The sequence below is a fragment of the Sorex araneus genome, chromosome 1 (assembly GCF_027595985.1).
Source record: "Sorex araneus isolate mSorAra2 chromosome 1, mSorAra2.pri, whole genome shotgun sequence".
Lineage (NCBI taxonomy): Eukaryota > Metazoa > Chordata > Mammalia > Eulipotyphla > Soricidae > Sorex > Sorex araneus.
The window spans coordinates 363,134,301-363,156,774 of NC_073302.1; the positions used below are offsets into that span (position 1 = coordinate 363,134,301).

At 37.7% G+C, this 22,474-nt stretch overlaps 1 protein-coding gene across 1 annotated transcript in view; it reads right to left on the reverse strand.

The window, feature by feature from the left end:
* CREB5 (cAMP responsive element binding protein 5) overlaps positions 1-22,474 on the reverse strand; it is a 452,531-nt gene that overhangs the window by 336,120 nt on the left and 93,937 nt on the right. The window contains exon 4 of the mRNA XM_055123939.1: positions 9,380-9,501. Coding sequence (XP_054979914.1) covers positions 9,380-9,501 — 122 coding nt within the window. The remainder of the gene's footprint in view (positions 1-9,379; positions 9,502-22,474) is intronic.

Here is a 22,474-nt window from a genome sequence, read left to right on the forward strand (position 1 = left end):
TATAGAGTTCAGTCTATTTTTAATAGCTTCCAACACACTTTCTTATTTATACATATATATGTATATATTTATACCCTATAGAGGTAATATTTCTAGGAACCACACCACAAGTGACAGGCAACAACTTCAAGAACTTTTAAAAAAAATTCTATTAGATTATTGTTATTATTGTTGTTCTATCTTGTTTTAGGGCCACACCTGCCAGTACTCAGGTCTTACTCTGCCCTCAGGGATTGCTCCTGGCTTTGCTCTGGGGACTATATGGAGTGCTGGGGACTGAATCCAGGACAGCTGTGTGCAAGGCAAGGCGTGCCTCTGTACTATTCCTCTGACCCCTTAAAAATTTATTTCTCTAAATTTAAAACAGGGGCAATAGTATGCCAGAGCCCCCAGTAATCATTCTTTGTGAACTAGAGGAACCAAAATCAAATTATCATTGATAATTTGATATATGTTCATAATGTCATATGTGGACCTCAATCTTCAACATGAATAAACGCTTTGATCATTATCATACTTAGTCACAAGTGAACAGAAAAACTTGTTGGTGCAGGGGAAAAAAAAACATTTTATTCTTCAGTATTTCCAAAATAAATAGAGGCTTCCAAAATCAAACCCAGTTTCCTTCAGTGATACTCAAGCTAGATGTTTAATAGGGGGCTAGAGCCATAGTACAGTGGGTATGGTGCTTGCCTTGCAGAGGCTGACCCAGGTTTGATCTCTGGCACCCGACATGGTCCACCGAACCCAGAAATGATCCCTGAGTGTATAGCCTGGAGTAACCCCTATGCACTGCCAGCATGGTCCCAAAACCAAAATTTTATTTTTCTTTTCAGAATCCATTTCTTTCTCATTCTCTTAGGAAACATCAGTAGCACACATGAAAATACCTATTGCTATGCCAGACAAAACAGAACCTTTTACATTCGACTGTCACGTCTGTCAACCTTTTCAAAATTTCTCAAAAAGATCTCGGGTAGAGACCTCTAACCTGCTAGGACAAAATGCCATGTGATAGCAAATATAAATGAAGTCTACACCAAAAGTCTTCAGTGCTTAACACAGCTCAGAGAACTATCAGACCTGCTGCTCATAGACAAGAGACTCATATCTGCAATTATTGCCACCATCACCTTCTTTGAACTTAGCTGATAGCAGAACTGCCAAATGATTTAGAATTAGATATTAAATTTTCCGTTCCAAAAGACAAGATATAATTTATTTTTTTCTAGTGTGAAAATTGTGTTATAAATACTCATCTAAACATGGTCCATATTTGGACCAAATTCTTTTTTTTAATTTTTAAAATTTTATTGAATCATCGTGAGATAGTTACAAGCTTTCATGTTTGGGTTACAATCTCACAATGATCAAACACCCATCCCTCCACCAGTGCACATTCCCCACCACCAATATCCCGGGTATATCCCCCCCTTTCCCACCCTTTCCCTGCCTCCATGGCAGACAATATTCCCCGTACTTTGTCTCTACTTTTGGGCATTAGAGCTTGCAACACAGACACTGAGAGGTCATCTTGTTTGGTCTATTATCTACTTTCAGCATGCATCTCCCATCTCAACTGGTTCCTCCAGCCATCATTTTCTTAGTGATCCCTTCTCTATTCCATCTACCTTCTCCCCTCCGCTCATGAAGCAGTCTTCCAGCTATGGGGCAATCCCCCTGGCCCTTGTATCTACAGTCCTTGGGTGTCAGCCTCATGTGATGCTACCCTACACTCCACAAATGAGTGTGGTCCCTCTATGTCTGTCCCTCTCTTTCTGACTCATTTCACTTAGCATGATACTCTCCATGTTTATCCATTTATAAGCAAATTAAATGACTTTATCTCTCCTAACAGCTGCATAGTATTCCATTGTGTAGATGTACCAAAGTTTCTTTAACCAGTCATCTGTTTTAGGGCATCGAATTGTTTCCATATTTTGGCTATTGTGAAAAGGGCTGCAATAAATATATAGGTACAGATGTCATTTCTACTGTGCTCTTTTGCATCCTCAGGATATATTCCCAAAAGTGGTATTGCGGGGTCAGGGGTCATATGGAAGCTCAATTTCTAGTTTTTGAAGGACTGTCCATATTGTTTTCCAGAAAGGCTGGAACAGTCGGCATTCCCACCAACAGTGAAGGAGCGTCCCTTTTTCCCAACATCCACACCAGCTCTGGTTGCTTTTGTTCTTTTGAATGTGTGCCAATCTCTGTGGTGTGAGAGAATATCTCATTGTTGTTTTGATTTGCATCTCCCTGATGACTAGCGATGTGGAGCATTTTTTCATGTGCCTTTGGGCCATTTGTATTTCTTTTTTGAGGAAACTTCTGTTCATTTCTTCTCCCAATTTTTTGATGGGATTGGAGGTTTTTTTCTTATACAATTCTACAAGTATCTTGTATATCCTGGATATTACTCCCTTATCAGATGGGTATTGGGTAAATATTCTTTCCAATTCTGTGGGCTCTTTCTGCATTTTGCTCGCTGCTTCTTTTGAAGTGCAGAAGCTTCTTAGTTTGATGTAGTCCCATTTGTTTATGTTTGCTTTCACTTGCATGTGGATCAAACTCTTCAAGCTAGCTGTATTTGGTTCACTTTATCCATATTTAGAAATATGGGTCCAGGTGAAGAGCAAAGATCTGGTACCCCTCTCTATTAATATTCCACTGTGTCAAGTCATCAGCCTTCCTTATCATTCAAACCACACATACTTCATGTTACTGTTAATTATTTAGAAGGAAACAGACGATGCAACTTGCTGTTTTAAGAATACCCAGATATGAGCCAGAGAGATAGCACATCAAATAAGAGTCTTGTGTTGCATGCAGCAGACCTGGATTCAATTTCTGGAACCATATATGGGTCACCTGAGCACCAACCAGGAGTGATCCCTGAACACAGAGCCCAGGAAATCCCTGAGAACTGTAGGGTATGGTTCCAAAATAAATAAATACCCTGAGTTTCCACTAAAATGGTGGAAATGAACCCTTGTAAGTTTTTTAAATTGATCACTTAATTTTAAAATTAAGGCAAAACCTACGATCACTTTATGACTCATTAACATGTGGAAGTGGACACCAACTCTTAATAATCTCTCACAAGATTGTATTCATCATTGTTAAATCCCAATAAATTTAAGTGCAAGACACAGCTTTCAGTTTATCCACTGGATTAGACATTCCCCTGAGTGGGATGTGAATATCCAGTGTCAAATTCCAGCATAAATGAGGGCATATCTTAAACCTAAGAGAAGAAAGCTGAAAATACTTTACTTTTGCTATGTGCTAAAATGGAAGGGAAAAAAAAACATGAATCCTTATAACATAGGGCCAAGGTTTCCAGTCATTGGGGTAGGGAAAGAAATAAGCCATCATAGTTTATGACATTGCCAATGGGTGTTTTCTTTCAGTCATGCTGATTAAAATGAAAGATCAAAACCAGTCTCATCTATTAGGATTTAGCAAACATGGTGACACTTTTGAAAACTGGTTACAAGCGTGTTTAAATTTCAGAAAAGTCCTTGTCTGCAGATTTCTTGGGGAGAGAAGGATTGATTTACACAAATCTCATTGAAGCAACATGTCAACATAACCGGAAACATGCAGCTGTTGCATGTTTGCTCAACTTGGTATCCTTCATTTCCCAGGCATTGCCACTCCTAAGCCCCCCAGAGGGCAGTTAGGCCGGCAAGCAGCTGATGGGACAAGGCTGTGTCTGAAGGCAGAGCACCTCCTTCTCTTCACCCTCTCTCTGCAGAGTGTCAGGTAACATGATTTCTAGGTTCAGATTTAATCAGATTAAGCACCCTACTCCTTTGAGCTGAGGCTGACCTGACCGTGCCCTGTTTCATGATTCCTGTGGAGCTGGGATCCAAGATTTTTAGATTATAGCTTGTCCCTTGTTTCCATGTGTTAAACAGTCCTCACCCTCTGGGAATAGGCTGCACTTTTCATCATTTGGGTAGGAATTCTAGAGCATGGAAATGTCCTATTTACTAATGCTGCATCAGCATAATCAGTCAGATTTGAGCCCTGTGGGAGAATAATAACACTTAGCACTTACACATTGCACTTTTCATCTGCAGGGCCTAAGCCATGTTAGGCTGTAATGTTATATGTTATATTTCTTTTAGAAAGACAAAGAAGTTCATTTCTGGTTCTTTCAACCCCCTTCCTTTATAACACACTCTCTCTCTCCTTCCTCCCTCTCTCTTTCTCCCTCTCACACGCATTACACACATATATACACACAAACACACAGACACACACAAATACACAGACACACAAAATTTCTCTAATGTGACAAAACTATCTCAAACTTCGTAGGTGTACATTATGCCATCTCTTTAAAAAAAAGAAATTTAAAGAACACTTCACTTCTTTACTTTTATTTTAAAAATATTTGTTTTTGTTCTAATTTTCCCCTAACGTGGAACACCACAGCAGTACACTGATTGTCTGATTGTCCAGTATTGGAATCTCTTCTGCATTCCTGCTAGGATTCCCATGTATGACCTGGCTCTTCATATCCCATGTTCTTCTGTGTAATCTCTGGTCTCAGAGGAGAGCCAAATTCTCTGTCTTAGAGGATCCTCCAGGCCAATTTCCATTCTCACACCTCATCTTAACATCTATTCATTCCTGGCTGAAGTGATTCCATTAAGCCTCCTGTGTTTAAATACCACAAATATACCAATGATTCCAAATTACATTGTCAGATGGGTTACCTTCTCCTGAATTACAAATATACATGTACACATAATAAATGTCTCCTTAAATTTCACCTCAAACCTGCTTCTTTCACAGGCAACTCCAACATTCCACTTGCTTAGGTCAGCAACCTGGGTTCATCCTGATTTCACACTTGCTATTACTCCCTGAGTGAATCCATCAGTAAAGCCTACTGGCTCAGTCTTCTAAACAGACCCAGGATCCAACTGCCTTCTTCATCTCCAGTTTGGACCATTCTGCATTCTGCCCCCACCTTTAAACCATATGCTTCTAGTACTCTTCCAATTGGTCTTCCAACAGTTTACATTCAATAAGGCAGCCAAAGTCATCTTTCTTATCACATTTCTAATTTCAAATAAGTCTGATCCTAGCACTCTGGTCAAAATTGCCATGTGTTTCCCCATCTCATTCAGAGTAAAAGCCAGTCATGGAGGTCCTCCTGGACTTGCCCTCCTAGTTCCATTATTTTGCCTTGTTACATACTCTCCTTCAGCAAACATAGATTTGCAATCCACAACCCTCTAGTACCTAGCCTCTGTCCTTGGGCTTGTAACTCACGGGTCTCCCTGCTCGGCACACTCTCCTCAAGACTCACTGCTTCACACCTTCCTTCCTTTTGCCTCTGAGAGCATTTCTATTTCTACTCACCAGGGAGACCCTCTAACTCTCCCTGCTCTATTTTCTCCATTGAAGTAAGCACCATCCAACTTAAGAAACATTTTACTGTCTTTTCTCTCTTAGCTTTTGTTTTGCCACCAGAAATAAGTTATGTGAAGGCAGGATTGTTTTTTTTTATATCAGTTTTAGTGAGGTATATTCATTGGTGTCTTAGTGCCTGGCATATAATGGATATTTAATAATATTTGTTGCATGAATTAAAAAGGGGAAAAGTTTCTTATCTGTTTCAGGACATGGACTAATATGACTTCTAAGGTACCTAGGCAAGCTGAGGTCTGTGATGCCTGCTAGGAATGCATACTTTCTCATAGGAAGAAATAAATTTCTTACAAAGGAGATATATGAAGCTATGACCTTATTCAAATGTGAAAAATTGAGGCAACTGTTTATGGTATCCCCTGCTGTAGAAGATACAGATATGGGCACTTGTATGTGTGTATGTATGTATTTAAAAAATAAAATAAAATAGATACAAATAAAATAAAATAAAATGGTTTATCTCTTAGACATATGATTTCCTTAGCCTGTCCTCATTCTACAAACACAAAGGGATGCTTATGGGAAAGAATATATGAATTAGAGGTAGTCTTCAAAATATAATCTTCCTCAGTGGACAGCACAGAAGCTAAGCAAAAATTGATTTTCTATTTCTTTCCTTAATAAAACAAATTCTAGACCAAACTGCAGCTAGAAATTTAAAAGTGAAAACTGGATGAGCCAAAATTCCCATTATATACTTTTTCTTAAGGACTTAGAAAGTTCAACAAGAACCAAACTTCTCAAAATAAATTCATCCATGGTTGACATGTCAGAGGAAAAGAAGTTAGAAAGGTTACAAGTATAGTTTGAAAGATATATTTATCTGAATGAGGAGTAGAAGAAAGATAATATAACACAAGAATAACAAGGTATACAAGCAATAACAGTTGGGGCAATCCTATGGTGTTCTCCTAGGATGGCCTAGAATGGCCTCTTCCAAACCGTGAGGGAAACTGGCGATCAAATTCCGCCTCCCCTTCCCCCTGCCCTCCCCATCACTACATCATCACCTCAAATGCAAATAACAGCATTTGAAAGTGAGAGTACCTATTTCTACAACTCTAATTTCTGTATCTTGTTTGGCTAATTATTTTCATTTTTAAAGTTTAATTACACTTTCTCAAAAAAAAACAACAAGGAATATAAAGCAATTCACACATGCAGAAATGTGTGCTTGAAAATGTTTTCAAAATAAAATATCAGAACTCAAGGAAACATAAACCAGGACTGAGAGTCCGGTCTAGTGAGGCGAGTAAAATATGCTCATTGCCTTGTTGAAAAAGTTCTCAAAGTTAAGCAGTAAATTTGGCTTCATGTTAACCAGGCAGTCAGAATGAAAAGAGAAACAGAACTAGTTACATGATTCTCATAGACACAAGGAGAAAATATTTCAATTCCTCAGAGGCTGCAAACTATTTCCGGGAATTCAGAGTTACAAGAATTTCCTCACATGGGAACTTTCTATAGGAGAACTGAGTGCTATGGACCAACACCAGGTAAAACCTCACCAGAAGTTTCCCAAAGCAGCCCTTCAAAAGGGTCTCTCTGAAAGTGAAGAGGCCAAACTTTGGCTAAAGGCATTTAATCAGAAATGAAGAAAACATGGGCTGGAAAGATAGTACAGTGGGTAAGACCCTTGTCTTGCATGTGGCTGACCTAGGATCCCATATGGTCCCCTGACCTGGCATCCCATATGGTGTCCTGAGCACCGCCAGGAGTGATTCCTGAGTGCAGATCCTGATCAGGGGTGACAAAAAGCAATAGAAAAAAAGAAAAGAAATGAAGACAACATAAACCAAGTTTGCTTTTTTCTCAGTATTCAATTTAATTTAAGAAATCAATATTAACAGTTAACTTTCCTGAACTTAATTTCTCAGTATTCTTCCTAAACCTCATCTAACCAGAAAAGCTAAGTTTGTTGTTCAACTAAGAAAATTTACAAGACATGTTGATTCTTTTCTCCTATGTCATTTTCTTTTTAAAAATTCTGCCTCTAATTCAATGAAATATACGATATTTGCCATCTATTTTTATTGGGCTAATTTATTGTATTGGGCCTGGGGGCACACCTGGCAGTGCTCAGGACTTAGTCTTGGCTTTGTACTCAAACGATACTACTGACAGTGTTCATGGGACCATAGCTGGTATAAGGGACTGAACTGGGTTAACTCCAAGTAAGTGTCTTACCCCTGAACTCTCTCTCTGGCCTTTACTGGGTTAAATGGTTTAAGTGCTCAGAACAATGTCTGGTAAGTACATGCCATGTATTTGTTTGAAAAAGAAAAACTAAGGAGTACAGTGGGAGCAAGTATAAAATAAATTAATTGTAAATAAGATGAATTTAACACCCTGATTCCTCTTCAGATCATCTAAATCTTTATCTTTTAATAAAATGAGTTTAAGATTTTGATAACTTTCTTAACTAGTTACAAAAAATATGTGTGTGCATATAATTATTCCTAAAGCATCATAGATAGAATGTAAGACTTTGACTTTTTTCTTGTTGATTTTGTTTTTGTTTGGTTTGGGGCCACATCCAGCAGGGCTCAGGATTGAACCTGGATTGAACTTGGAGTGAGCTGAGGATTGAACTTGGGTGAGCTGTGTTGCAAGGCAAGTGTCCTGCCCACTTTACTATCTCTTTGGCCCTGACTGACTATTTTTTTGTTTGCTTTTTTCAGACACACCCAGTGGTACTCAGGGCTGACTCCTGGCTCTGTGCTCAGGGATCACTCCTAGTGGGGCTCAGCGGACCATGTATGGTGCTAGAGATTAAACCAAGGTAGGCTGTAGGCAAGGTGAATGGCCTACCTGCTGTACTATGGCTTCAGACCCTGCCTTTGACTATTTCAAAATGAGAATATGATATGAAAAATATCTGATGAAATGTTTAATTATTGTGATTTTATGTAGAGGAATATTTGAAAGGTTTTAAATCTTCATAGAAATATCTAACCTTTTAAAGTTTCTTCTCTGTATGGCATCGGTAGAAATTCAGAAATTCATTACCATGTCACTGGTCCTTCCTTTCGTCATCTTTCTTTTGCATTTTGTCTCCATTCATGGAATGTGTTGTTAGTACATTGTGTTTAGCACATTCAATAGTCCTCTACCATAACTGTAAAAATGCATTGGGATCAGGAGATCTAATAAAGGAGTAGGGTGCTTGCCTTGCACACAGCTGACCCAGATTCAATCCCCAGCGCTGCATATGGTCCCCTGAGAACTGCCAAGAATGATTCCAGAGCACAGAGCCAGGAGTAAGTTTGAAGCACTGCCAGGTGTGATTTTCCTCTCACCCCTCAAAACACTTTATCTTTCTCTTAATCTTACAAAATGATATTAAAATGCCAGCACAATATTACCAAAAATTTATACAATAAATATGTTACTATAAAGTGGACTGACTACATTTTTAAAGAACAAATAATCTACTCTTACAATCAACCTATCTCAACAACAACTGATGATGAAGAAGGAATTGTGAACCCAGTGATGATCAACCAGGAAGTTTAGTGGATGAAGCTCATCCATAGAGCATTATTGCCTAGAATGTATGAGGTCCTGGGTTTGATTCCCAGTATTGGACAGAGGGGAAAAAGCTCTCTGCTAAACTTTCTTCTAGGTAAAACAACTAATCTGAACAGAAAAAGTCATGAGTCTATAGGACTCAGGTTCAAGAATCAGGTAACTTATTTTATTGCTTTATTTCTTTGTTTGCCAGGGCCTTTTCCTATAGTTTTATAAGCTTTGGATTCTCCCATAATCAGAGACTCATCTATTACAAGAAAACATTAGATAGATATTTGAAAGTGGATAGATAAGATTCTGTTTCAGAGCCAAACTGTCACCATGGGCGGTGTCACCTCCAATCCACACAGAAGTCTCTAGCAGGTGCTCAAGGAGGCATCCAGACAGCCAAACCTACCCGCTTACTGCTCTCCTCCTCCTGAGCCTTCCTGAACTCGTGCTCCAGGGAGCAGTCCAGCTCGGTGAAGAGGCCCACCTCTTCACAGTTCTTCAGGAACCGTGTTGGAGTCGGAGTCTGATCTGAAAACAGACACCGAGTGATCAGTCCATCTTTCCTCAAAAGCAAGCACAAGCATGAGCTAAATTCACAAACACCTTCCCCTCAACTTTATAAAGTTGCTGGGGGGGGAACATTGATAATTTCCCAGCCCCTTAAATCATATGAGTATGGAAGGAAATTAATTCATCAAACCCAAATGAGGAATATGATGTGGTGAAGATCACAGACTATGAGATTTTGTGGGCAAATTCAAGAGACCCTACCACTGTATTTCTGGGTTCCATATCCTTTAAACACAAACATACACACACACACACACACACACACACACTTTTCAATGGGCATCAACACTCATTTTTATTTCCCCTTTTCCTTTCACCTTCTTTTATTAATGATACATTAATTACGATCTTTAGGGAGATGAGAGGAAATTTTGGTTTCTAAATTTTTAGATGAAACAAACAAACAAAAAAGAACCAAGCACATTAATTTCATTATCTTAATGGAGGAAGAAAACGTAACCATTCTCTCTTATCTTTAAAGTTGTGGAAGCATAATGAAAGATTTCAAGTCAGACACATTCCACTTATATTCTTTACCAACACAATTGTTAAGCGATTTTTCCTTTCAAATGACTAAAAGATTGTCCTGAGAGTTCTCTTCCAAAGACACAGAATTTCTTTTATATAATTGACTTCCTGGAGTATTTTACAATTTGGAAAATGTGGGGCTCTAAAGTCACTATTTCCAGATATTATATATATATATGTGCAATTTACAAAATATTTTCACACGTTCTCTGTAATCTAAATTGTGCAGAACTCAATAAGGAAAGTGAGATAGAATTACCTCTGTATAATCATTAAAGGGTGCCACATTCCTTGGTAAATCTGTACTTGATTTGACATGAGTAAAAGTATGTAAATTGGCCCCTATTTAGAAACAGAAGATATAACAACTAGAATGGACAATGAATGGAATACAGCCATGCTAATTATTTTTTAAATGAAAAAAAAACAACTAGAACCCTGAGTGATTAAGGATCCTATTCCAGGTCTTCTGTGTAGATGTGACTATACCTATATATACCTGTAGTCTTCCCACCCTAGCTTGCAGTGAATGCAGCTAGACTAAGGATGCTGCTTGTTCATTGCTCAGTTTCAAGATCTCTTTCTGGGGGCTGGAGCAATAGCACAGCGGGTAGGGCGTTTGCCTTGCACGCGGCCGACCCGGGTTCGATTCCCAGCATCCCATATGGTCCCCTGAGCACCGCCAGGGGTGATTCCTGAGTGCAGAGCCAGGAGTAACCTCTGTGCATTGCCGGGTGTGACCCAAAAAGCCAAAAAAAAAAAACAAGATCTCTTTCTGCACAGCTCTCCAAGCCATCTGCACCAAAGAGTACCCTAAAATTGAAATGAACTCACTATTTCTGCTTTCTTTCTAAATTTCTCTATGACAAGAAACTAGACATATATTTACTTTCACAAGTCATAGAGTAGTTAATCCCAGTAAATTATCCATTTTTTTAAAAGAAAATACAGGAATGGGCTGGGGTGATAGCACAGCGGGTAGGGTATTTGCCTTGTACAAGGTCGACCTGGGTTTGATTCTTCTGTCCCTCTCAGAGAGCCAAGCAAGCTACCAAGAGTATCCCGCCCACATGGCAGAGCCTGGAAAGCTACCTGTGGCGTATTCAATATGCCAAAAAGAGTATCAACAAGTCTCACAATGGAGACATTACTGGTGCCTGCTAGAGCAAACCAATGAACAATGGGACGACAGTGCTACTCCAGTGCTACAGGAATGGGCATTATTATTTCCCTATTTTGTCAGCCATTCAGAAGCAATGCTGCTTGATTCCTTAAGGGAAAGGGGCTTTCCTATCTATTCAGCACCCAAAAGTTGAATTGGATTCCAATGTAGTGGTTTCTAGCTGCACTCTGTCCCATTCTACGAGATAGTAAGATCTCTTTAGAGTACACAGTGAATCTAGTCCAGAGGATCCTAATATGGACATTGCAGATAAAGCAAATACAAAGAATTGAGTTTTATTGAAAAATTGTCTTATTAGTATATTGATTTATTAAAGTTGTACGCATACATAGCTATGTTTCCAATATACATATAAAAAGACGTGTGGTGGATTTAGAAAGATAAAAGTTGTGTTTACGCCACATTTTACAGTTTACAGATATCATCACTTACATGGTCTAGATTCTAAATATCAAAAGACCATATGCAGTATGTAGGCCACAAGTTATTTTAAAAATAAATAAATACGTTTTTTGCACAAAGTCACATAGTTTGAAACCATTTTACCACTCACTAGCAAGTTCCTCTTTTATCTTATCCCTTTTCAATCCTAATCCCGTGCTTTGCCTTGACTCTCCTCCCAATTAAGAAGGACTCTGCTACATGTTTGAAAGACAGTGTAACCATCTAAAATCCAGATTTGTAAACCTTATTGTCTGGGAGAAATAACCTACATCTCTTAATTTTATTTTATGTTCTTCATATTTCAAACTAAGTTCTGAAGTTATACGATGTTTTGAATTCTAAATCAGTACCCAACTGAGTTTTCCCCCCAAAGTCTTCAATGTAAGCAGGCCACCACTGAATGGACATCTAATTAAGAACATCAGAGAGACTAGAAACTAGAACAGAGGTAAGGGATGAATAAAGGAGTTTTCTGAGTGGAAGATAAATATAGACAAAATTTGAACACAAAAATGAAGTTATATTTATGATATCTGTGAGGGTGTGAATCTGAGTGTGCATATGTGTCTGTGTGTATATTGTCTCCACACTAAATGGTTGATTTTACTATATCAGTAATAAATTACTTTGTAAACACCTTTTCACTAATTTTCACACAAACCACAATTTTTTTTTGCTTTACTTAAGAGGAGACTTAAACTCATCTCGGGTCCCATTTAGAAACTTACCAGATAATTGTGTTGGAAAGAGACAATCCTACCAACCCGTGATTCTTTTTAAATATATGGGAATTATTTTTATCCTTTACATAAAACTGCATTTCAGTATTACCAACTTTCTATTATCCTACAGGTACATTTTTGCAACTAACAAACCTGAGCATAATGACATCACCAATTTACAATAATAGACTGGTTGTTATGAAAAAGGAATTTAGCATCCAAGATTTCACTTTAATTTTTCTATGCTTCTCTGTTGGCATCATGATTCCAGTTACAGAGAACAATAATCCCAACAGACTCCATCAGAACACTGACCTCTGAGTCCATGAAATTGAATTCAGGCTAGCATTTCAGGGGTCAAGCCAGTTGAGGACAGTCGAGAGATGTTTTCCACCTCCTCTAAAGCAAGGTTATTCCCAGATATGAGCATACACATAGGTTCAGCAAAGGAGAATGAAGAATCCTGACATAGGGCTAGTATTTTACTTCAATCAGCATGGTTATCTCCACAACAATAGGGAAACCAAAATTTAGGACAAGAGCAGTCATAGTAGTAAAGACAATTGGGTCCCTCTGATTCCCAGAGCAGAAGCACAGAAACTAATTCAGGAGATGTTACCAATATGATTTTATTGTTGTTGGTATTGTTGTTGCTTGTGGATATGTAGTGAGGAAAAAATTAAGTAAATGTCTATATTTGGAGGAAATAAAACACACTATTGCTAATTTTTAATTCACTTTTTTTTCTTGTGAATAAGCCGTTCATCCCAGTTTCAACAGGAACCAGAAAATGGAGCTTAACTTCTGTTTCAACATTTATTAGAATTAATACACGGTCTCAAGTTGTCTTTGATCCCACATGGTACCAGTTCCAAGTAAGCCAGGAAATGTGCAAATCTTCAAAAGGAGGGACAGCTGAAACTATCTGCAGCTTCAAAAAAAGGGGCAGAATTTCTCAGCCTCATGAATATCTGTCAAATGACTACACTTGCTGACGTCACACCTGAATTAATGGATAAGATCCATGGCCATTGATTTAAAATTTTGCAAACCACAACTCCAGCAGCGGGGATTACTAGATTCTGATTAATAGTTAGTGTCTTAAATTTTTGTACTGGTGGATAATAATATTAGGTGTATTCAAGGGTAATACATCACAGTCCAGGGACTTGTAGGAATTCATTCCAGTAGACACTAGAGCAGAAATATCCTGTAAAGATACCTGTCTCCCTTCACTAACTTTACTAACAACCATCTGAATGATAGAAGGTGATCAGTCATCTCAAAAAAGACTAAAGTGATGAACAAACCTTTGGAGTTTGGTCTTGATATTCTTTGAAAACATTTTACAGTTATTTGTAAATCTCAGTGGGCATGTCCCCTTCTTATAGAGAGTTTGCAAACAGAATACCACTTTCTCAGAAATCCCAGATATCAGGGGCCAGTGGAAGGAAAAAATGGTTATCCTTCCAGCACTCATCTCACCCAACCTGGGGAATTACTTCCACAATCATACAAGAGAAATCAGTCCAAAAAGATTTTCAAAATCCCTCATAAAATCCATCTTAGATTAATGATAGATTCTCTTCTAGAATGTAAGTCTGGTTCTTAAAAAAAATAAAAGGAACACCTTTTCATGGAATCTTTTAGATGAAGAATATTTGCCCTGCACAGAATCAACTTGACTTGGTGCTTATGAGGAAGAGAGCCACAATATTGAGGTTATGATGTAAGAAAACACCCATCCAAAATACAAAAGGAATTTCTGCCCCATTTTACATCTGGGCAGGACAGCAGATATATGGCTAGAACTATAAGAAAAGAAAACAAACCACTCTAAAAGACTTCCAATCAGTCCAGGTCTGCCTGCCATCAAATGATTTAGCCCACGAAGGTATGATTATTTCAGAGTCTAAATGCACTGAGAAACTTTAACACAAAGCTAACACCTGAAATCTGATTCTTCTTGGAAGAGTGTTTAGTCTGCTCTAACCTATTTAATAATAGGTTTCTACCTTATTCAATTTCAGAGCAGCATTTAAGGTATATGTTTGTCTATGTTTCATTTTCCTCAATGACAAAAAACAGTTTAGGTGACAAGTCATCAGTTTAAAATAAAAAGGAATAGCAGAATTCCCATCACATACCAGAGAAAAAGAATGTGAACTTTCTAAGAAAAAAAATTTTCTTTCCAGTGGTACTGATAGTTTCAAATACAATTATTACAGAACTATGATAAGTAATTTTACAGCATTTTATATTAAATTGATAATGGTTAATAATATTATAAAAACCTCACTAACTCAGATCAGTTACAAATAATTGGCCATTCTAATTATTGGATAATATCAAAGGCAATGCAATATGTTTTGTTATTTGTATGATTCAGCAGCAAATTGTGGCTGAAGGGAATTCTTCAGAGTTTCTCAAATCAATAGGGAAAAGTATTGGAATCAGAATATTTATTTAACTAAGAGTCAGGGTATTTAGAAAGAACATTTTTTCTTAGATACTTTTTATAATTATACTAATGCCATAAATTTTCGTTAAATGCTTTCTTTAAAACATGCGTGGCTGGCCCCTATCTGAATTTTAATAAAGCTCAAATTAACAGAATTTACATTAAATTTTAAAGTACATAATCCTTATAAGTGTAATCATCAGTAATAACTGAGAAACTTTATAGAAATTTAGACAAGCTTCACTGCAATGAATGTGCCTTTTATTGGATATGAATATACAATAAGAGCAAAGAGGGTACTCCCAGTAACACTGACATTACTATGTCTCTGCATCTGTCCCAAGAGGCAGTGGGACTACGGGACAACCTAAGACTAATGTGGATTTTAAGATAGCTATGAAAGTCATGGAAACCAATCATGACTGGGGTAATCCTGAGCACTAAAGAAATTGGACTCTACTCATATTGTGGAATCCATTGATCATCTAGGTAGAGAAACGAAGGACTAGATGCCCTGGAAGTCAACTACAAAATGCTCCGATTAGTACCTCTCTCTATGTCTCTCAGGAGACATAGATTAAGATTTAAATTAAAGATATGCTAAACTCATTATTAGGCTGCCATAATATAACACAAATCTTCTAAAAACAATCAAACCACAATTGTAATTTGCTTTAGAGGGGCTCTGCAGGAAAGAAAGTGTTATTAGACCATGTTAGTCAAGTGAATGAAGGAATCCAAGGTAGTTTACCACACTCAATCTTAGTGTCTCCAATTAGCAGCTAGTTGCCTGAGTTTTCTATAGTCTTTGTAAAGAGACACTGGTTTCCAGATAGAATAGACTAGAAGCCAGATGTTCACATATAAAGGAATATTTCAGAGCAAGACTTCTAATACATTCAGGTGTATTTTCAAGATTCTATTTTTCTGAGCCAGTTAGAATTATGAATAAGAAGCTGACAACTCCAACAAAATGTCATAACCAATTTTATAGTCTATTTGTCACAGCGAACAAGAAAATTGAATTGTACCACAACTCTTGGGGAGCAGAAGAGACAGTATAGGGGTTCTTATAGTATATCAGGTGCTTGTCTTGCACACACCAACCTCAGTTTGATCCCTAAATCTTCAAGAGGCCCTGGATTCCCCGCAGAAATGATTCCTGAGCATAGAACTAGGAATAAGTAAGCACTGCCAGGTGTGGCCATCAAACCCAAAACAGCAAAAAACAATTATTTGTTCCTCTAAACACAGTTAATACAATCTCCTTTTTAAAAATGTTTTAATATTTTTCCATTTGATGACCACTGAAAAGATAAGCCAATGATATGTAAAGATCACTGTCAATGTCACTGTTACTGTCATCTCAGTGCTCATCGATAATGCTGGAGTGGGCACCAGCAACGTCTCCTTTGTGAGATTTGTTGTTACTGTTTTTGGCATATCGAATACGCCACAGGTAGATTGCCAGGCTCTTGTAATTAATAAATTTATATCCAATCTCATCTAATCAAATTTATATTTAATCCCCAGAATTCATATGGTTTCCCGAGATTGCCAGGAGTGATTCTTGAGCACAGATCTAGGAGTAAACCCTGAGTACTGCAAAGTAATCAAAAAGAAAATAAACAGCCTAGTGTTGGGCCGAGAAAGGTGCTGGGAGGACTGTGGACAGAGTTCTCAAGGAAAGCTGGGGGAGAAAAAATAGCTGTCTGGGTTCAGGAAAATAACATAATCTGACCAGCCAGAGGAAAGAACTCTCCTTTCATTACACATATTGAGTATTAACTGGAAATGAGAAGCCAGGGTACCTACCCATTTTCCATAATTACCACACCATATTTGATGGAGTTCAGACAGTAGGCAACAAATCTTAGAGTAATATCGAAGAGCCCGGAAAGCTACCGAGAGTATCCTGCCCGCATGGGCAGAAACCTGGCAAGCTGCCTGTGGTGTCTTTGATATGCCCAAAACAATAACAATAGGTCTCATTCTCCTGACCCTGAAGGAGCCTCCAACTGTTGGAAAGACGAGTAAGGAGAGACTGCTAAAATCTCAGAGCTGGGAGGAATAGAGATGTTACTGGTGCCCATTCGAATACATCAACGAACAATGGGATGACAGTGATACAGTGATATCCAATCTTAAATTCAAAACTGAAACATGTTGTTGGTAGACATAGCTCACAAATCTAGATTTACATTGAAAAACACATGGACATATAAGGACTTGGGACAAATTGCTTGTCCTCTTGATGCTGTTTTATTATAAATGGAAACAAATAGCCAGGATTAAATAAATACAATGTTTGTACAATTATTGTACAAACGTGACTACAAGCAGAAAATAAGTCAACATATATTTAAATTTTATTTCTTTAAAAGCTAAGTCAATGAATGGTAACTATTGTTATCATGTTATTGTCTGTTATAAACCATCACTACTGTCCTCTGGCCCAGGGGATGTAGTTATTAGACATAGTGGAGAGTTGCTAGGTTCCATCACCATCAATCAATTGCCAAGAAAGAGGTAAGTATGGGCTGTATGGGTAAGTATGGTATTTGTGCACATGTGTGTGGTTCAATTATTTACTAAGCCAGATTTTTTACTATCTCATTCAAAAAATTATCATCTTCCCTGAGGTTTCCCTGTTACTATACCTATGGATCATCAAGTAGGGTTTGTAGCTAACAGTCATGAGCAATGGATTCTAGATTTAACTTTAGCCAATGATAATCAATATTTTAGAAACAAATGTTCTATCCCATTGAATAACATTCTTGATCTCACCATCATAATTAGTTGCAGAACCTACAATTAGAAATTGGCCCTATTCTAGACCTAATCCAGAGATAGACACAATTGGGTCTCAAAGGACTAGATTACCCTTTACATTAAATGCTCCATGTCAGATGATGATGAGGAAGAAGGAATGCAGAAGTTAGTCTCATTTGCCTCTTCTGCTCATGTCAGCTCTCTACAGTCACTTGTACCACATCTGGTCATGTAAGTTCTTTTGCTTCTTATCTCACCATAATCAAAAGCCAGGAAGAACCCTTGAGCCAACAGTGATGAACACCATATCATGACTACACTGCTGTCCATACAAAACAGTCCCCCCTGACTTTTTTTGGGCAACTTGCTAGTTAGTTTATTCAAATTATCAAGCTCCATTTTCATCATAGCACTTGTCACTAAGTGCTATTTTTTTCTATTCTATCATTTCTTTCTTTCCAGCCCAATAGCATGTAATAAGTTCCATGACAAGAGAGATTTTGTATCTTGCTCAGGGTAACATCACCAGCATCACCAACAATGGGATCCTGGGTAGGTATTTATTTATTGAATAAATGAAGAAATGATGGTGGAAGACCAATTTCAGCCCCTCTTTCTTTATCTCAGCTGTTCCTATCTTAACTTCATTGCCTGCGACATTATTGGACTTGGATACTTATTACTGTGATTACTAGGTCTGTTAAGACAGGATTCGTGTGACTTTATCAGGCTTCCCATCTGAGATCTTGATTGTGCTTTATCTTTCTGGGAATGTCTCAAACTTCCCTCTTCCTTTCATGAAGTAAGATTCACAATCTTATAAGTCTATGTTTCTACCATAATTTTCCATCTCTTTCCCTCCACCCTTCTCCTCTTACACACACATATTTATACACACTTATACATACACAAAGTTCTCTCAAAATAGTTTTTGTTCTGCTATAAAATGTATGTTAATTATAATTCTATTTCTTTTCTGTACAGAATTAGGAATGTTGTAAAGAAGTGGGAGTGAGATGTCTGTCTGGGTGAGATTTGGAATTTCCTGCTTGTCTAACCATAATATCACTAAAATAGACCCAAACCAAAAATGTTGGCACCTGTGTAACATTTTCCTCTGAAACTGAATGTATTATAGAGTCCAAAATGAAAGATAAAATTCTTGAGTCAAAATAATCTGTCTTGTCTACTGTTTAAAAAATAATAAAATAAAATTGACTCAAACATCATTCTCTTTACCTCTAATGTTTAAAGTTGACAATAGTTTTCAAAATAAACATATCTGCATCATATATTAACTGCTAATTTTATAGTTTAAGTGTGGAACTATGATATCCTCAACAGACTCTCATTTTGAACTTGTCCCCCACCCAAAAAAAAACCCTTCAACATCACAGTTTCCCTCACTATGAAATAAACTTCTATCAGAATAAAAAATAAATAGGGGAGAGGACTTGCATAGTCATGCCTCCAAACCCTGCGCCAGGCTGTTTCATTCAGGGCACCCCAGCGGGGGCGGGTGAGTTCCACTCCCCCACTAGGAGCCAGCCCCGACAGCAGAAAACCTCCAGAGCTCAACCACCATCATACTCATGGCCACCCTTCACACGCTCGGGCTGAGCCTCACCCATGAGTGAACCTATTCCTCGACATCTCAGACCTCACACCACTCTTATTCCAAGAGTATCGCACCACAAGTGATGGGGTTTAAAGTAGAAGGCCAATCATAGAGGGAAATATATTTTTACAGATATAAAACAAAAAGCACACAGGCTCAACCTTTAACAACATGTTAGTAATCTCGTATAGAGGCACTTAATGGAAATTTTTTGGAGCATTTTCAGCAGTTTATTCATAATAAATAATCACTGTCACTGTCATCCCGTTGCTCATCGATTTGCTCAAGCGGGCACCAGTAACATCTCTCATTGAGAGACTTATTGTTACTGTTTTTGGCATATCCAATATGCCACGGGTAGCTTGCCAGGCTCTGCCATGCGGGCACGATACTCTCGGTAGCTTGCTGGGCTCTCCGAGAGGGGCGGAGGAATTGAACACGGGTCGGCCTCGTGAAAGGCAAATGCCCTACCGCTGTGCCATCACTCCAGCCCTCATAAAAAATAAATAATACAAACTAAATTGTTTTGATTCTGCTTTGGAGTAGGGCTTGGGTTCAGGATGGAAACATCCAAAATATGGTGGTGGGAAGGTGTAATGGTGGTGGGAATTGGTGTTCAAATATTAAATGTAATAAAATATTGTGAACTACTTTGTAAAAATAAAATTAAACTAAAAAAAATAGGGAGGGTCAGTGCTTATGTACATCATCATGGAACTACATCGTGTAGACCAAATAAGAATGGGAAAGCCCAAACTTGAAGAACTAGAAGTTTTTGTCCTCAGAATTCAACACTATGATGATATTCATTCCTTACTAATACTGCACTCCTGAATAAAAAGTCTTGTGTCTACTATTTATCCATAAGATTAGACTCATCTTAATAAAACATCATGATTGTCACTTTTATTATCCTGCATTGAAGCATGACAAAGATATTTTACAGTCAGATTGAGTAGCAAATTCTACCTAGCCTCAATAAAATTGAACTTATAGCAAAGCTATGAAATTATTTTAGATCATATAACTACTAGGAAATGTATTCTTGGAGAGTTTATCTGTGGCATCTTAATAGCTTTCCTAACTGTAAAATTTGTAATAGTGAGTTTCTAAAATGCAATTTCACCAAATATTCATAAATTAGTGATGAACATACTTTTGATATTTTATTGTCTTTTGGCAGGAGGAGCAAAAGTGGTACTTGGGGGCTTACTCCTGGCTCTGCTTTCAGTGATCTCTTTTGGCAATGCTTGGGGAACCATATGTGGTGCCATGTTTCAAACTGGATTTGGTCGCGTGCAAGACTAGCGCCTTCACCCCTGTACTATCTCTCCAGCCCATATCTTCTAAATATTTGTCAAACTCTAATTCATCTAACACGAAATGAGTCTAATTTTGTTTGACAAAATTATGGTTTCCAAGAGGATTTGAATATTTTTGTCCTGACAATTGCTAGTTGATTTTTGATTTAAATATTTTTATATCATCCACCTGAAACTGTACAAAATTATTAGTCTTTATAAAAGGGTACAAAATAGACTTATTGTACTTAAAAACCAAAGTTCTTATGGATAAAATCTTGTAATTTGGAAACTTGGGAGATATTTAAAACTAGTAAAATCAAGATATGATTGAATAAATTCTGTTATATTTGTAATCAATATATAGTATGCCATATCTAAACTGGGTCTAGAGATAAATATATATTGAAATATTTTCTTGGGTATAATATCAAAGGAATTTAATACAGATAATATTGGTGCATTACACATAGTAAACCTTAGTCCCCTAAGTACAGAGTCATAAGGCAGGCTGTACCACTCCGTGGTATATTTCATCAAGAAAATTCTATGAGACTACCAAAAATGTAGGTAGCAAGTTAAAAATATTAGTGCTTAATTTTACTGGGAGTATGAAATAACCCCATACCTGCTTCAACATAAAATAAAATAAAGTTTAAGAAGATATGCCAGCATATCATTTGTACTGTCTTGCTCATGTGAATCGATTCATTTTTTTCACATCAAGCATGGCACAGTAAAAATGAGAATGACTTTTCCCTCCACCATTTTCCACTTGGCACAGCCAATTATTGGCAGCCACAGTCTGCATTGGCCATGGATCTATTAAGAACTATTGAAAAGTTCAAGAGCTTAATTGAAAACCTGTTCCTAGGCAATATATAGAAGTGTCCACAAATGTTACCTTTCTCCTGACTTGATATGGGACTCCTGGTAGGGCTGTCTTAGAGCTGTGACTGCAGGACACTGCATGGACACTTTTAATAAAAGTAGCAGCATCTCCCCATAGTTATCATTCCCTAACCATCACCTCCCAATCCCCAGGCTGCCTATTTTAGGGATCCTATTAGGGAAAAAAAGAAACATTATAAGTGGTATTTTAAAAAGTAGACCATCCTTTACAACACTTCCAGAATTTTAGTTATATTATCACCATTATACTCAACTTGGTTTGTGGGCCATCCTGGCTGTATTTTGGGCTTACTCTTGTCTTTGTGCTCAAGGGTCACACAAAGCGATGCTCACAGGTACAATATGGGGTGCCAGAGATCAGAACCAGGATCAGGTGCATGCATCTTACACTCCAGCTCCTTTTCTATATTTTTATAATTCTTAAAAATTGGAGTCTCTGCCTTTCTGGTTCTAGACTTAAGGAAAGACAGAAGTTTCCAAAGAATTAAATAATAGCAAAGGCTGAAAAGAGAGATGGAGGGATGAAAAGAGAAGGCGAGAAGGTCAGACTCTGTCTGACAATTGGTTTCAGTCCAGCCTTGGACTGAAAGAGTTTTCTGCAGGCAAGTTTTTTGTGGAAGATTTTGTGATGGGGGTCTTTGGTGGCGAAGGAGAACTGATGAGTTCGGATACTATACTATAGCAGCTCAAGTTTATAGGTCAAGATCACAAGTTAAAGAACCTTCTTTTTTGTCATTTTTGACAAAAGTTGGGAAAGTGAGTTGGGAAAGCTGTTCCCTCTCCTAAAGCCCTGATACTTCTATAAGTAAAATATGAATGTAATAATAACCTATCTGAAGAAACTTAGAGGAGCCACTTATAATAGTGAAAATAAAGTACTTGTAAAATGTAAATGCAAAAGGATGCTAAATTATACAAGGCAGACCTGGCAGGGCAGTTTCTCTTCTAGTATCATTTACAACATGTTCATGGCCATAATATCTTTCA